The 16,535-nt window shown below is 42.0% G+C and overlaps 1 protein-coding gene across 2 annotated transcripts in view; it reads left to right on the top strand.

Moving 5' to 3' along the window:
* ror2 (receptor tyrosine kinase-like orphan receptor 2) overlaps positions 1 to 16,032 on the top strand; it is a 61,312-nt gene extending 45,280 nt beyond the window's left edge. The window contains exons 2-10 of one of the 2 annotated variants that reach the window (XM_052050074.1): positions 1,308 to 1,441; positions 2,746 to 2,817; positions 8,717 to 9,004; positions 9,518 to 9,548; positions 10,262 to 10,383; positions 10,518 to 10,832; positions 10,918 to 11,172; positions 11,801 to 12,006; positions 13,607 to 16,032. In XM_052050074.1, coding sequence (XP_051906034.1) covers positions 1,308 to 1,441; positions 2,746 to 2,817; positions 8,717 to 9,004; positions 9,518 to 9,548; positions 10,262 to 10,383; positions 10,518 to 10,832; positions 10,918 to 11,172; positions 11,801 to 12,006; positions 13,607 to 15,061 — 2,878 coding nt within the window. In that variant the 3' untranslated portion in view covers positions 15,062 to 16,032. The remainder of the gene's footprint in view (positions 1 to 1,307; positions 1,442 to 2,745; positions 2,818 to 8,716; positions 9,005 to 9,517; positions 9,549 to 10,261; positions 10,384 to 10,517; positions 10,833 to 10,917; positions 11,173 to 11,800; positions 12,007 to 13,606) is intronic. The other variant, XM_052050075.1, reaches the window with a different exon arrangement.
* The last annotated feature ends 503 nt before the right edge of the window (positions 16,033 to 16,535 follow it).

Genomic DNA, 16,535 nt, shown 5'->3' with positions numbered 1-16,535 from the left:
AATCATAGCTGACAATACAATAGAAAACAATACAAACAATGACATAACGCGTTTTGGCTGCCGCTGCTCAACCCGTAGTGTTTTGTGTTTCTTGTTATTGTAAAGTGTCCTTGGGTGTCTTGAAAGGCGCTTATAAATAAAATGTATTATTATTATTATAATAACAGAAACAATATATATATATAAATATTACATATTACAAACAACAATTAATCACTTTCCACATCAGCTTTTCTCAGAAATATATTCACTGTACTTACTCGGGATGTGACGATATCCAAACATCACAATGCGATATTATCACGATATTAGGGGAGGTTGGCGATTAAAAAAAAAAAAACTTAAAATATTGATTAAAAAAAATAAAAAATTTAAGCACACTAATGTGATTGTGTACATAACAGTGGTAACAAAGAAATAGACGTGGCCAGGCATTTTATTGTCATGTATTCCATATCCTGGTCTAATATGTCATTTACAATCCTGTGTTGGGCTGAAGCAGGCAAAAAGTCCCGATGGTACAGTATCATGAACATTTTAATATCGCAGTATCGCTGTTATTGTTAGATCCCTAGTATTGACACTGTGTCTTCAGACTTCACTGTCACAAAAGAATCAACAATCAATCACTTTGTCAACAACATTTAGATCGACTGACGTTCATCAAAAATACTTTGAACATCCAAAAATACTTATTCTGTGTCTTTACACTCCACTGTAACTTTAAGATAGTGTTATCCCAGCAGAACACAGAAAGAATATTTCATGACATTGTCAATATGAGTTAAGCTGGCACAAATTGACGAGTCATCCGAGTTGAACAGATTTCTGCAATCTGAGGAGTATTGTCGCCATTTTGTGAGCACCAAAAAGTTGGTCGACAATGGCTCAGATGCTATAATTAGTGGGATTCCTACACTTGTTTCTATTTAACGTACTGGTACCATCATGAAGTACCGGTAATTAAAAAAAAGGCTTGTCATCATGCGGGTGGTTTGGGATTTAATGCCTCATTTGGAGGCTGTTTGCAACATATTACACAGATTGGGTTTAGTGTGTGCAAGTCAAGTAGTAATATTGTCTTAAATAAAGCTTTCTTCTTGAAAGTTGTAGGCTTATTTGTCACGTTATTATTTGCCCTGTTTCTTTTTTGTAAGAAGCTCTGCAAACACTTTTGCTATTCACTCATTTTTGCAAGCTTGTGGTCTGACTTTTTCCTTGCATCACGTGACAGAGATGAACGTTTTGACAGAGGCACAGGCGGATTTATGTAACAAAACTTCTTTCAAACTCAATCGATCGGACAGCCCCCACCGACCAGCTGAGCGCAAGTGTTTCAGCCTGCGGGTTTGCCTGTGGCTTCGCCTCTGCTGCCAAGGAGAGCGTGGGGAAGAGACCGAGACGTCTCAGCTGACCCAGCCGTCCTTCCATGGAGCCTGTGGTGGGCAGTTTGGCAAGCATGGACTTTCTTGAGCCCTGTCTCATTTAAAAAATAAAATAAAATAAGTTTGTTTAGTGTGTCTGTAAAACTGGTACCAAATGGCTTGCGATCTGGTACCAGTCCATGGCCAGGTGGTTGAGATTCCGTATGCTAAACCTGTCTGTCATAGGAAACATACCACCCTCCATCCATCCATTTTCTATTTCTTATTTTGTTGAGGGTCCCAGGTGAGCTGGAGCCCATCTCGGATGACTTTGGGCAAGAAGCATGTTACACTCTGGATTCATCACCAGTGGTTGGGTGTATTGATTCCACAGTGTTGATCAAGTGGTGTAGTGGTACACTCGCCTCACTTATGTGGGGGCAGCATGGGATCGTTTCCTACTCAGTGATGATGTGAATGTGTGTATGTGTGTGGTTGTTCGCCTTGCAAACAATGAAGGTCTCCATTTGCATCAACCATTCAGAGTACCGGTATATTATCTCAATATTGTGACTTACTGAGGTTGGGTTTACATTTCACAGTGATTTTTTTGTATCTTGAGGGGCTTTGCTTTCATTTTATTATTCATGGTTCTGACATCATGATGCAGACGACTCCTTGAGTAGCACTCAGAAATTTACCTTATGAGAGAAAATTCATAATCACATTTTACCGATGAAATGTGCATGTAGACCTTCTCCTATACTTATTGGTACAACCGTATGCCACACACTGTGGCATTTCGCCATAGAGACAAAAATAATGTGAAAACACTATGGTGAAATCTATGTATTCGAGTGAGGAATGCTGAGCGAGTGGCAACGCAAGATGGCTGCCAGTAGATTCACTTTTCGTTATGGCAAATCGGGTTATCATATATGTCCGCAGCTTGGGCCTGTTTCTCATGCTAACATGGCCGACACGTGTGTCCATGGTTTGCCTTTGATGAAAACATTGCCCCTGCCAACATGGCTGCCCTGTCTGTTAGCCTCCTCAAATTGTACAGTTTATCTGTGACAACAGCGGCACAACCTGCGTTTATGTGTACCAGACCCTTTCTGTTAATCACGCCTTTTGAGTGGACTGGACACGACCGTATTTTCTGTCAATTAAATCCGAGATCTAAAATAAAGGTATAAATTCTATGATGTCATTGCTGTGTTTGTGAGTATAGCCACGATGTTAATGATCTCTATATTCAAAAAAATGACCAAAGTCACATGTCAACGACAACACAATCAGTCGAAGCGCTCTCATAGAATGGATTTTGTTTTTTTAATCACCAGCTCAAACTAGTGTGTGTCTCTGACTGGTTGTACAGGTGACCCCCGGCTCTCAATGGATGCAGAGGTTATGGCTGAAGCTCAGAGTGGAGCTGCACCGACGCCTGAAGGTAAAATGTGCATTCTACTCTTTTTTGCCTTTCATTCATACCATCTGAGGACAATGGTCAAATTACTCAAGGATAGCAACGATCTTTGTGAGTTCATCTGACCCAAGTGGCGCAAGTTGCAGTTAGGTCAAAGATTACCTGTCATCTCTCTGCCAGGCCTAATTGTGAACTGACCTCCTTTAGCATTACAAGGAGAGACGACTTGATAATTGTAATCAAAAGGTAACATATGACGCAAGATGAACTGGGTAGCTGAGGTCAGATGTTGATGTTTGTTGTCACCTTTCCCCCAGTCCAAATTGTAAATCCAGTTGGATTTAAGCACTCCACAAGTCCACTATTTTGGCTGTTAGCAACCAACACCTTAAACCACAGGTGTCAAACTCAAGGCCCGGGGGCCATATCCGGCCCACCATGTCATTATATGTGGCCGCGAAAGCAAATCATGTGTCTGAACTTCCATGAGCCTTGCTCACATCTGGACCGGAATGTACTGTATAATTGTTGTGTGTAATAAATAACGTTGAGATTTTGCAAGAATTTTTTTTTACCCTGTTTACACTCACTTGGTCAATAATTGAACAAACTACAAAGTTGACTGATTTCAAAACAAGTAATCCATATGTTTTTTGTTGTGTACAAGTAATAATACGATGTGATGATTAAACATTTATTCGGTTTCACTGTCGTAACGGCCCCCTAAGGGAAGTATTGTAAAGTAAAAGGTAATTCCAAAGTGGCCCTCGATAAAAATGAGTTTGACACCCCTTCCTTAAACGCCTACCCAGCAAGAGCCTGAAAAATCCTGCACACGATCAACATTTTGTCACACTCCACTTAAAAGAAACTAAACGTTGAGCTCTGTCATAGACTACTCATGCTAACCTCATTTTTGTGCCAACGCAAGCCTTTATGTGTTTGTTTGGGAATTTGGTTCATCTCGCTGCTTGAGTCTGGGCCTTATGGGCTACCAGGAGCATTTCCTTTTACTATTTGAAAAGTAGACTAAACTTTACATCTGCTGTAACCATGGCTATGTGTGAGCTCAGGTAGTGTAACACGAGTTGGGAGAATTTGGTTGATGTGCAGGGAGATTCAAATGTGTCATAGAAGTGTGCTTGCAGTTCCTGATAAACGTACTGTGCGCACCCCGGCCTGCCACGGGATTAAAGTAAACCTGTGTTTTCTTCTGCCAAGGACTATCAGATTCGTCTTTTGTACACAGTATTTAAAGGGAATGAAAGGAGATGCCCCAACTGGCAGCAAAACAACACTGCCATTCACACATTCACACCGACATCAAAGCAAAACATTTGTTTTCACAAACATTACGCTGGACCATCCTAAACGAGTCTGCGAAAATACCATTACACAGTCTAGCCTGCCCATGCATAGATTTACTTACGCCCGTTATGCACAGTGCACAGATAAAAAGACAATTCTGTGCATTCCCACTTGATTAGTAAAAGAAGCTATTGGATGAAGCTAGCAAGCGCTAATGGCAACCTCACAATGAACAACTACGAGGAAACATAAACACAAGCATTAAAGGGTGAGTCAAGGCAAAAATGTTCTTGACACTAAATGAATATATTGTAAATTAATATTGCATGTTGTAGAAGCATTGTAGATAAACGCTACCAAAGGAGTGTTCGTCCAAGCAGTTGAAGAAGCTTGCCAAAGCTCCCCAAGCTGCTTTTCATTACGTCTGTCTCTTGAGAATAAGAATAATCAAGCAAGCACTTAAGCCTTGATACTTGAGACTCAACAAAAGCCCTTGGCAAGTCACAAAACAGTGAGTAAGACAGATGATGCTTTACACTCCAAGTAATTTTTTGACTAGTAAGTTCGGGTTCTTCTACTCATTCATGCATCTGCTGACTGTATTTTCACTACAATGTTTCCAAGTGTTAGGGATTGGGAGCAACAGGGGCCAGTGCTCCTCCTGCAAATGGGCGAACTACTATGCGCAGCTCAACATTCAAATTGGAAATGGTCGTATTTTGTACTTTGGTTCAAAGGATGGCAAAGTCTATTTCACGACTCAAGTTTTTGATTGACAGCCCAAGGCAACAATGACCTTCCGGTTTGTTCACACACAGACAATCCGGTAGCCTTTCAGACATCAAAAAATGGTGTTAGCGAACTTTATGAAATATGATAGCAAGGTTGTATTTATCATCCCTTGTCCAATAAACATTTAGGGCAATTTTTTTCAGCCCAGGACAAGTCAAATGTAAAGCGCAGTCTAACTATGCGCATGGGTGGAGTTTTCTTTCTTTTGGTATTTGTGTAGACTTTACACAGGTAGAATTGGGCGCAAGGAGGTGTTTGAGCTGTTGTGTATCCACATTGCCGGATGGAGGCAGGCAACTGCCAAACAATTGAAGCAGCTCCCCTGATTCATCTCACACCACACACACACACACACACCAGTGCCGCATGGTCAGGGGGATTCTATTCAACTATTTTTAAGATGAAAATGACAATAATTTGTTCATTGAATTGATTTCTACAATAATTCAGAGGACGTGTCCCACGCTACTGTCATATTGATGAATTAAATACAATCACATCCACTACACATTTCCACAGAGAGTCGAATCTGTCTGCCTCTGCCTCAATCAAATCCACCAAATTCAATGACCTCAAACGCGCCACCGTTTAGACCTGATTTTTCCAAGTCTGAAATCGAGTCTTACTTTTTTACATCTGTCTTTGTCTCTCTTTCTGCCTCATTGTTAATGAGCAGAAATAGGACATCATATCCTATTTTCTTCTTCATTTTGCACTCAAGACAAAAAATAATGGAGAGGAATACGCAGCATTTCATCAACTAACATCTTTTATAATTAGCTACTTTGGTGGGCTTGTTTGGTTTTGTGGTAAAGTTAACAAAATTAGAAACGTTTTGAATGTGCCCCTCGGACATAACTCCATGCCGCCTCAGTAGAATTGGTCGAGAACAGCCTTTCTGAACCAAAGAAAAAAGCCATTTGAATTGCTTTTGGATTGTGGAAATCAGGGGTGCCCATTAGGTAGATCCTGATCTACCGGTAGATTTAAGACAGGTCCCGAGTAGATCTGAAGAGTGTCGAGGAGAAAAAAAAACAAAAAACATGTTCGTAAAATATTTTTTTGTGTTCATGTACGCTGCACCCTAATCATCCTATCAGTCTCATTTTCACAAAAAAAAATATTTAAAAAAATAAAATAAAGCAGGTAAATCTTAAATTTGTGTGTGTGTGTGTGTGTGTGTGTGTGTGTGTGTGTGTGTGCGCGCGCGCGCACCGGTAAGGGTAGATCCTGTGAGGTTAGTCGATCGAAAAGTAGATCTTCGATCCAAAAAGTTTGGGCACCCCTGGTGTAAATCATCGGCGATTATATGAGGACTTTGCACCCCCTTGTGGAGCCATTCTCTGCTCTAGAAATAAAACTCTGACTCCCTTTCCAGTTAATGCTGCAGAGTCAATCTTAGGCCTGACATTGAATCAGAACCTAATATTTGAAATGAATTTATGTTCATGTAATCTAATGATGCGTACATTTTAACCCAGATATTATAACCATAATTTCTATTTCCAAAACACGACGAGAATGAACAGTCCCTGAACGGAAAACTAACCTCACCCACTGTGCAGACAAAACACATCACAAGTGAAGTTGGTAAAATATACCGGGACTAAAAAAATACCACTACCAAACAAAAGCTGTATCTGTGTGTATGTATATGATAACGGCTAAACGACAAGCTACAGTTTTTGTCAAATTGATCAATAAACCTCCACTATATAAGATACTATTTAAATAGTTAACGAAACACAGACAATTTGAATTATATATGTTGTGTGTACAAAATCACTCATTTAACTTGCCAAGAAAAGAATGTCTCCCAGTGGCAATAAATTGATTGGGTGGATGAAGTCATGGCGTTCGAAGCAAAACAACCAACCTACTGAGACAAATCATCGTAGGCAGGCGTGTCAAGTAAATTTTACAGGTCTGTCATTCGTCATCCATCAGCGTCCTCGGTACCCATTCGTCATCGACAGCCTGTCATTTTTTTTCAGGTGTTTCCATTAGTTGTCAGCGAAACTGGATTTTGTCAGTGACGATCCGTTACTACTGATCAGTTTATTGTCTGGTTTTTTTTATTTTTGTTAGGGGTTTTTTTTATGTAATGACACAGGTTTCCAGTCATGCCTGATGAATGCATCCAAATTCATTTCGATCATCTCGACTGTTGGGTTTTTCTATGGCAGGTAGATGAGCGGTTTATGTAATGATCAAATCCATTTGGTTGTTTTGACAACTTCAAGTCATTGTCCCTTTTGTTATTGTTGCAGGCAGCCGCCACATTTAATCACTCTGTAGTCTGACACTTGTGATCCATTCTAAATTAATTTATGCTAGCTAGAGTTATTTGGCATCTAACTTGTCTAACAGTCTACTATGAATCCCCTCAAATGTAATATTCGCAAGTTAAACATTAATACCATGCATCAAATTTGTTAAAAGCCATATCATGACAACTTCACATTGTGTAATCCACAGGTTGGGCGGGGATTATACACATTCATTCATTCATTCATCATCCGAGCCGCTTGATCCTCACTAGGGTCGCGGGGGGTGCTGGAGCCTATCCCAACTGTCTTCGGGCAGTAGGCGGGGGACACCCTGAATCGGTTGCCAGCCAATCGCAGGGCACACAGAAACGAACAACCATTCGCACTCACACTCACACCTAGGGACAATTTAGAGTGTTCAATCAGCCTGCCACGCATGTTTTTGGAATGTGGGAGGAAACCGGAGCACCCGGAGAAAACCCACGCAAGCCCGGGGAGAACATGCAAACTCCACACAGGGAGGCCGGAGCTGGAATCGAACCCGGCACCTCTGCACTGTGAAGCCGACGTGCTAACCACTGGACTACCGGGCCACCCGGATTATACACAATCATCTGAAAATATGTTGGAAGAATGCACTTCGCATGGAGGTGGCGTGATCTTAATAGTTGTCGATGTGCTCTTTGCATGTGATTGATGAATGGTTTAGAAAGTCGCCTTTATTATCATGAAGTCTAGTTCATTCATTCATTCATTTTGAGGATCCGCTTTATCCTCACAAGGGTCGCGGGGGCTGCTCGAGCCTATCCCAGCTGTTTTCGGGCAGTAGGCAGGGAACACCCTGAACCGGTTGCCAGCCACCCGCAGGGGCACACAGAGACGAACAGCCATCCGTGCTCACACTCACACCTAGGGACAATTTGGAGTGTTCAATCAGCCTGCCATGCATGTTTTTGGAATGTGGGAGGAAACCAGAGTACCCGAAGAAAACCCAAGCAGGCCTGGGGAGAGGTCGACGCGCTCACCACTGTCCACCGGGCCGCTCTGAAGTCTAGTTGAATTATGCAAAAAATATACCCCCCAACTATTGAATGGTCAAGATCCTTATTCACAGTCAACCTTTGAATTTGTAAAATTCTAATTTGTGTTACTTAGCTATAGGCTTGTTTATGTTGATAAACCTGTATGTTGCATTTTTGCTGAACTCGCTGTTAGCGGAACATACTGTAGGTCCTGTTACATTTTGGTGTAACTTCAAGGTTGTTCATTTCCATCTATTGCCTCATTTTTGCTGATTGCAGAAACAGCCACTCACCACATTGAGGTTGGGAGCGGGTGGGAATGGTGGTTTGGGTGGTGTGGTTTGGGGCTAGCAGGAGTCACAGTTTCCCTTTTTCCCCCCAATTCTGCCTCCCCTTCTACATTGAGTGCTTTTCTATATGTCATTTTCCTGTGAGCTAATTGAGGCTGTGAGTGGGAGAATTTTTTTTTTTGGGGGGGGGGGGGGGGGAATTGACTTTAATAAATAATCTCTTGCATTTCACTTTGCCAAGGTTACTTCCTTGAGTTCCTGGAGCCAGTCAACAATATCACACACTTCCAGGGCCAGACAGCCACGCTCCACTGCAAGGTGGCTGGTAACCCACGACCGACGATTCGCTGGCTTAAAAATGATGCCCCCGTTGTCCAGGAGCAAGGGCGTATCACTGTCCGTAAAACTGAGGCTGGATCCAAGCTTCGGATCACGGACCTTGACACGACGGACACAGGCTATTATCAGTGTGTTGCCTCCAATGCATATAAAGTGATCCATGCCACAGGTGTCCTTTATGTCAAACTCGGTAAGGTTTGTTTACACAGTCAATCAGTCTCTCCATTCATCTTTGTGATGTTTAAGTACTGTATTTTCCGCACTATAAGGCACACCCAAAAGCATTCAATTCTCGCAAAAGCCGGAAATGTGCCTTATAATCCGGTGCACCTTATATACGGAGCAATATTCGGATTTCTTGGACGTAGTATTTTAAATGTTTTGTAAAGTGCTTTGTTATAGCTGCAGCGGTTTTGAAGGCTCTATATCAATAAAGCTGTATTGTATTATATTCCTTTAGCGTAGCTCCATCTAGTGGATGCATAACGCAACCGCAGACACTATTGTAGCTTCTATTCTATGTGCCTTATAATACGCCCTACATATGAAAACAGCCTTGAAATAGGTCATTCATTGAAAGTGCGCCTTATACTCCAAAGCACCTTATTGTGTGGAAAATATGGTAACTTGCGTGATTGTGTCAATAATTTATCCATGTTTTGTAAAATGTGAAATTCATGTTTTATTATGTTTTAATCAACAGGGCAAATGCCTACACATGGGCCAGATCATACGTAAGTGAACACTCCCTTCTTATTTGTGAATCAGATTGATAACCTTCCATGTGATAGGTCTTTTTTTGTGGTGATGAAGGTGATTCATGTAATTGAGATTTTCAAAATGACACGAAATACACATACAACACATTTGACAATAAAGTTGTATCCAATCCAAATTCTGTCATAAGATGTGCACGTTAATATTCCTTTTCTTTACAGATACGTAATGATCAAAATTGATATTCTTGTTTGATTGTTCTATTACTCCTTCGACCTCTTTTAAACATTTGCTACTGCATTTATTCATTCAACCAACATATTAGGATGGGACGTCAATGTTTTCGCTTTTTCCACATGAGTGAGTTTAAAAGTGAAACCAAGAACTTAGAAATATATTCAACAATAACAATACTATTTGGTTTGGACAACTCTTTCCTAGATGAAAAAAATGCTGATTGCATTAAAAGAGGTTGGGTTTTTTTCTGTGTATTTGGTGGTTGTCGATAATGGACTTCGAACACACCTGTCATACTTTTTTTTTTTTTGGAATGGAAGTGTGACAACAAGACATAGATAGCAACCACTTGATCACCTGGGAACACGCATCACCGCATGGTGGCCGGCGTACGCAAAAGTCAATTTAAGGCTGTACGATTTGAGCAGGAAGCAACAAAAAAAAAAACTTGATTGGTCTGTAAGTAACAAATTGTTTCTGCTGTTTTTTTAAGGTCACATGAAAAAGGGTTTTGCCAACCATATCGCGGCATTGCCTGTGCTCGCTTCATTGGCAACCAGAGCATTTATGTGGAGTCTCTCCAGATGCAGGGAGAGAGTGAAAATCGCATCACCGGTAGGAAAATCATGTTTGTTCATTTTTTTTTAATGCAATGAATTACAATTCTAAACATGCAGGCACCCCATTGTTCTATTTTGGCAATCACTTGGTCCATACAACAATCTAACCTCATCTCTCTTTCTTCTCAGCTGCCCTCACAATGATAGGCACCTCTACTCATCTGTCAGATCAGTGCTCCAATTTCGCCATCCCTTCCTTTTGCTACTACGTCTTCCCTCTGTGCGACGAGAGCTCTCGGGGTCCTCGGCGACGTCCGCTCTGTCGAGACGAGTGTGAGGCCCTGGAGAACGACCTGTGCCGTTCCGAGTACACTATTGCCCGATCCAATCCCATGATACTCATGCAGTTAGAGCTTCCCAGCTGTCACCTCCTACCACGTCCAGGAACACACGATGCTGCTTCATGTATGAGAATAGGAGTGCCACCGGAAAAACTTGGACCATGTAAGCAGCTAACCGACAGACAACAAGATAAAAGACAATCGCAAAATAGGGTCAGACCAATAGTGAATTACGATATGTTTTCCAGATTCCCCAACAGACCAGAGCTGCTATAATGGAAGCGGGGCTGACTACAGGGGGACTGTTAGCATCACAAAATCGGGTCACCCCTGCCAGCCATGGAGCAGTCAGTACCCTCATAGTCACCATCTGTCACAAGACTACCCGGAACTATGGGGGAGCCACAACTACTGCCGGAACCCGGGAGGCCAGATGCAGGCTCCCTGGTGCTTCACCTTGGACCCTCGAGTCAGAGTGGACCTTTGTGATATTCAAGCCTGCAGTAAGTATCGTCCAGTCAGCATTTATCCAAATCAGAGCCACCCCAAAAAAAAAAAAAAAATCATACCTGGTTCTCCACCATCGAGATCAAAAATGTTGAAATAATGTCGTGTTCTTAAAAAGCATGACAAAGATTCAATCAAAATGTTTTGTGCATAAAAATTAATTCATAAACAAGACTCAATAGGTCATCATGTTTTCTTTTTTTTTTTTTATTGTCCGTAAGTATATTACGATAATTATAGTATACAGTGTATTATATTTTGTAATGAGTACCAGTAATTGTGTGGTATTAGCCATGTAACATTACCTAATACACCGGTGTCAAACTCAAGGTCCGGGGGCCAGATCTGGCCCACCACGTCATTTTATGTGGCCCGCGGAAGCAGATCAAGCATGTCAACTTGCATGATGCTTGCTAAAATCTCTAGCATAATTTAAAATTCTCATATGTAAGATATAAGAGACATATTGTAAACATTTTCTTGTAACCAAACGCCTCATTATAGTAACTTAAACGATCGTTGAATTGCTTTTTTTGCTCTTCATGTTAATTTAATAATTGGTATTGAAGAGGGCCAGATCTAATGTCGGCATAACTTACCTTGCTACCATCTTTCTATTTACAGAGCCTCCAGAGAACGTCAGAAAGGAGATTCTGTTCATTTTAATCCCTGCGATCGCCATCCCTTTGGTCATCGCTTGCCTCTTCTTTTTGGTTTGCATGTGTCGAAACAAGCATAAAGCACCAACAGACACGCCTCCTCGCTGCCAGCTCAGCAGCTCACCCAACCAAGACATGGAGATGTCTCTCCTAAGCCAGCACAAACACCAGGTGGGACACTCATAGTACGGAAGAGTAAAACATTTCCAATACAGTGGAAACCCGAAGGTTGTACAAATTCTGGTTAGAGTAGCTGCCCAGCCTCTCATTTGTTCCAATTTTGTAAGGCTACAATTATAGTATGCTCCTGGCAACTACACCAGCCATTGTTTCATTCGTCGGTTTAAGAAGCTAGTTGGACATTCACGGCAATCAAGGTCTGTCACCTTTGTTGTGTGTTTAATATACTTTCATGGCTCGCCGTTGCATACGTGTTTATAATGCTAGAATGTGCCTTTCTGAATTTTGCCGGATTGTGATGTCACAAGAAGATTATGTAAAAGCTAAAAGGTTCAGTGGGGGCACTGTGCACGAATCGGTGGTGACTCAAAGTGGGATGCAAATTGTCCGTTAAAAATGAACGCTGAATCTTAATTTTCGGATTAGAATCAGAACGAATCATAGCATCTTGTCGCGTGTACTGTCACAGAGAATTTTTTGAATTTCCACGTGCATGTCTCAGTATGTGTGACGTATGCATAGATTCTCAATTCAGGTCTTGGCTCTTACCTGTCCAGGGGCAAAAAAAAAAGATTTGTGTGTCTGTGTGTTTTGATTACATTCATGTTAGGAGCCGTTCTGGCTGTTACTCATCGTGGCGTGCGCATGTGCATGGTTGCACGCCCGCGTGCGTGCATGCTGCGTATGTATATCAGGTCGAACATGGGAGTTGATCAAAAGTTGATCTTGGGTCAAAAAAGTTTGGCCACCCCTGGTCTAAATTGTCCCTAGGTGTGAGTGTGTGTATGAATGGTTGTTCGTCGATGTGTGCCCTGCCATTGGCTGGCAACCAGTTCAGGGTGTCCCCCGCTTTACTGCCCAAGGACAGCTGGGATAGGCTCCAGTAAGCGGATGAGAAAATGGATGGATGGAAGTAATGTCCGAGACCGTTTATCTAGAAAAGCGGATCGTAACCTGGGTTCAATCGAACCCCAGGAGTTCGGTGAGTCGGTCTCAGGGGTTCGACAGAGCCTCTGCCATGGAGGGTAAGACACACGCGACGCAACATGTTAATTAGTTATGACACGTCCGCTTGGCCATCACTGGCTGCAGATGATCACATGACATTGCTTGTCCAATCAGTTCCGTGGGAAATTTAGTTCGCGTAGTAGTCAATGTGTGACTGTTGTGATAGTACGTCGTACAATTTTTTTTTTGTTAAGTATACTTATCTCTTGAAATTGTTGTTGCTTTTTTTCTGTTTTTAATAAATGTGTTTTTTCATATCTTGAATTTATAAAAACATATATTTATTTATTTATTTATTTATTTTTCACCCATGAGGGGTTCGGTGAATGTGCATATTAACTGGTTGGGTTCAGTACCTCTAAAAATGTTAGGAACCACTGATCTAGACCCACGTGAACTGTTTCAACCCTTTCAGGGACAGTGGTTACAACAGTGGACATCTTATCATGTTACAGTATCCGGTTACAGGGTGCAGGAAAGGGTTAAATTCAGAAGAAATATCTAACACTTTAACTTTTTCTGACTGATTGTATCTTTGGCCATATTATTCAAGGACCTGAATTTGATTTTTGTTTTATGGCAGGCGAAGCTGAGGGAACTCAACATGTCAGCTGTAAGATTTATGGAGGAGCTTGGTGAGGATCGGTTTGGCAAAGTTTACAAAGGCCATTTATATGGCACCGCACCTGGTGAGCAGGCCCATGTGGTGGCCATCAAGACACTGAAGGACAAGGTTGATCCCTCTCTCATCGAGGAATTTCGTCACGAGGCCATGCTGCGCTCTCACCTTCAGCATCAAAATATTGTTTGTCTTCTGGGTACCATCACCAAAGAGCAGCCACAAAGTATCATATTCACATATTCAAGCATTGGTGATTTGCACGAGTATCTTGTGGTACGCTCTCCCAACTCAGATGTTGGCAGCTCAGATGATGACCGGACCGTGAAATCCACATTGGAACAGGCTGATTTCCTTCATATCATTACCCAGATCGCAGCCGGAATGGAGTACCTTTCTAGCCATCAGGTTGTTCATAAAGATCTCGCAGCTCGAAACGTTCTGGTTTTTGACAAGCTAAGCATCAAGATCCTTGATCTCGGCCTCTTCAGAGATGTCTATTCAGCTGATTACTATAATCTGATGGGGACAAGCCCTTTCCCTATTCGATGGATGTCCCCAGAGGCGCTAATGTATGGCAAGTTCTCTACAGACTCAGATATCTGGTCTTATGGCGTTTTACTTTGGGAGACCTTCAGTTATGGTCTACAGCCTTATTGTGGCTACTCCAACCACGACGTGATCGAGATGGTGCGTAGCCACCAGGTGTTGCAATGTCCCGATGACTGCCCAGTTTGGATATACACCCTTATGCTGGAGTGCTGGAGTGAATTCCAAGCAAGGCGGCCTCGCTTCAAAGACATCCACACACGTCTGCGCTCCTGGGAAAGCCTTTCAAATTATAATAACTCTGCTCAAACGTCGGGTACAAGCAACACTACCCAGACCAGCTCCCTCAGCACCAGCCCCGTAAGCAATATCAGCATGAGCACGGCGAATGCGTCGCGTTACACGAGCCCAAAAAAGACCGTGCCCTTCCATCCGCCTCAGTTTCTGCCAATGAAGAGTCAAATGCATCGGCCGATGGTCCCCCCGCAGCTGTACATCCCCGTCAACGGCTATCACCCTATGCCAGCCTACCAATACATGCAGAATTTTTACCCCATGCAAATACCCATGCCCATGCCCCACCAGCAGGTCCACCACCCAGCCCAAATGGTTCCAAAAGCTGGTTCACACCACAGCGGCAGTGGCTCTACATCAACGGGCTACGTCACCACGGCTCCTTCTAACAACTCGATGGCGGAGCAAGCAGCCTTACTCAATGAGGACTCCAAGACCAACCACGAGGACTCGGTTGACAGGGCGTCCCAGATGGAGCTCGAGCAAAATGAGCACTTGGCAGTGCCCGAAACAGAATTACTGGGTGATAACGAGCAACAGACTGATGAGCTGATGATCGAGTTGTCAGACACATAGGTGGGCTTCTGTGTGAAATATTCCCAAAACTTATGTTTGCCTGCTTTCATAAGCAGCATGAAGTAAAAGGAGCGATTTCCAGTGACAGTAACTGAATGTTGACAAAGACTTTCTCAGTAGTGACTCACGTTTTTGTTTCCCAATCTCACTTTTTAAACCGAAGTCTGTGTTTTGTTTTTTTTTTTCCAATGTTGCTGTGCAACATAGACAAACAAATTATTCACCCTTATGTTCTTTGTGAAGGTTTTTCTGACCAAGTCACACTGTCTTTTGATGAACAAACATGGGCTTCTGTGAGCCAGGATACTTACCGTATTTGGTGACTGTCCCGGCAGCGTTCATATCCTAAACAAATAACCTTCCCACCTAAGATGCTGTTTCTATCTTTAAAAGCCTCAGTCAATCTAAAGGGGAATATGCCAGTTTCAGAAATAACAGAACTGCAAATCAGTTTAATAGAGAAAGACTTTGAAGAATTTGCTTGAGCATTCCTTTGCGCCTCTTGAACATCATTTAATATTTTAATGGATGTTATTGTCCAGTGGTGCTTGTACATTGGCCACAGCCATAGAGCCAACGAATGTATGATGAAAAGATGTGTACGAGGAAAAGAAGTATTCTTTTCAAATGAACAAATTGTGTTTTGACTCTTTGATAGGCTATATTTTACAGTTTCCAATATTGATAATCAGGCTCGTGAAATCATAGGTTTTTTTTGTTTTTGTTTTTTGCCCCCCTCCACACATATGTCTTATTGTTCACTGGGCTGATTTTAACATTGTTTTTCACACCACATTGCACAATTTGTAATTTATATTCTTTAGTTTAATTTTTTTTTAATAGAACATTGCTAACCCTGATGTTTTGCCCCCCCCCCCCCCCCCCGATGCATGATTTTTATAAGCCGTTCCACTTACTTTACCATTGTGTACATCAAACTACGGAATGTTTAATAAATTCTTCTTAAATGACTCACTTGTTGATCAAACTTGAACATAGCAGAGATTCTGACACAACAACAAAGAAATAATTATCACAACCAGGGATGAACAATTACATTCAAAACGGCATCGCAATGTCATAGAATACAATTTTTAAACTACAAAGAGCTTATGGGGGGGGCTACTTCATTGTGGTTGGTTGGGAGTTTGGGTTTTTTCCACTTACACCCTAAAATATTTATATCAAAATATGTGAAGGCGTGACCCTTTACGGTGCAGTATATTCCCCTCCAGAAATTGATTCCTGGACTCTCCGTCATCTGCTTTATCATGCTCAGAAGTCTCATCCTGGCCTGGCCCGTGTGAAAAACGACAACAAGCAAACTGCCAATTTTTTCGTGATTTTCCTCTTCATCTTTAAATTCGCTAATGAACCATCTGCAACAGCAGCTCATCTGTCGGGAAGGAAACAGGCTTTGACACAAGAGGATTCCACTGCAAGCAAAAATAAATTGCAAGTACTTGTTGGAAAG

This window comes from Hippocampus zosterae, chromosome 18 (genome assembly GCF_025434085.1).
Source record: "Hippocampus zosterae strain Florida chromosome 18, ASM2543408v3, whole genome shotgun sequence".
Classification (NCBI taxonomy): Eukaryota; Metazoa; Chordata; class Actinopteri; order Syngnathiformes; family Syngnathidae; genus Hippocampus; species Hippocampus zosterae.
The sequence above is the reverse complement of the archived record's forward strand: the minus strand, read 5'-3'. Positions and strand labels throughout refer to the sequence as shown.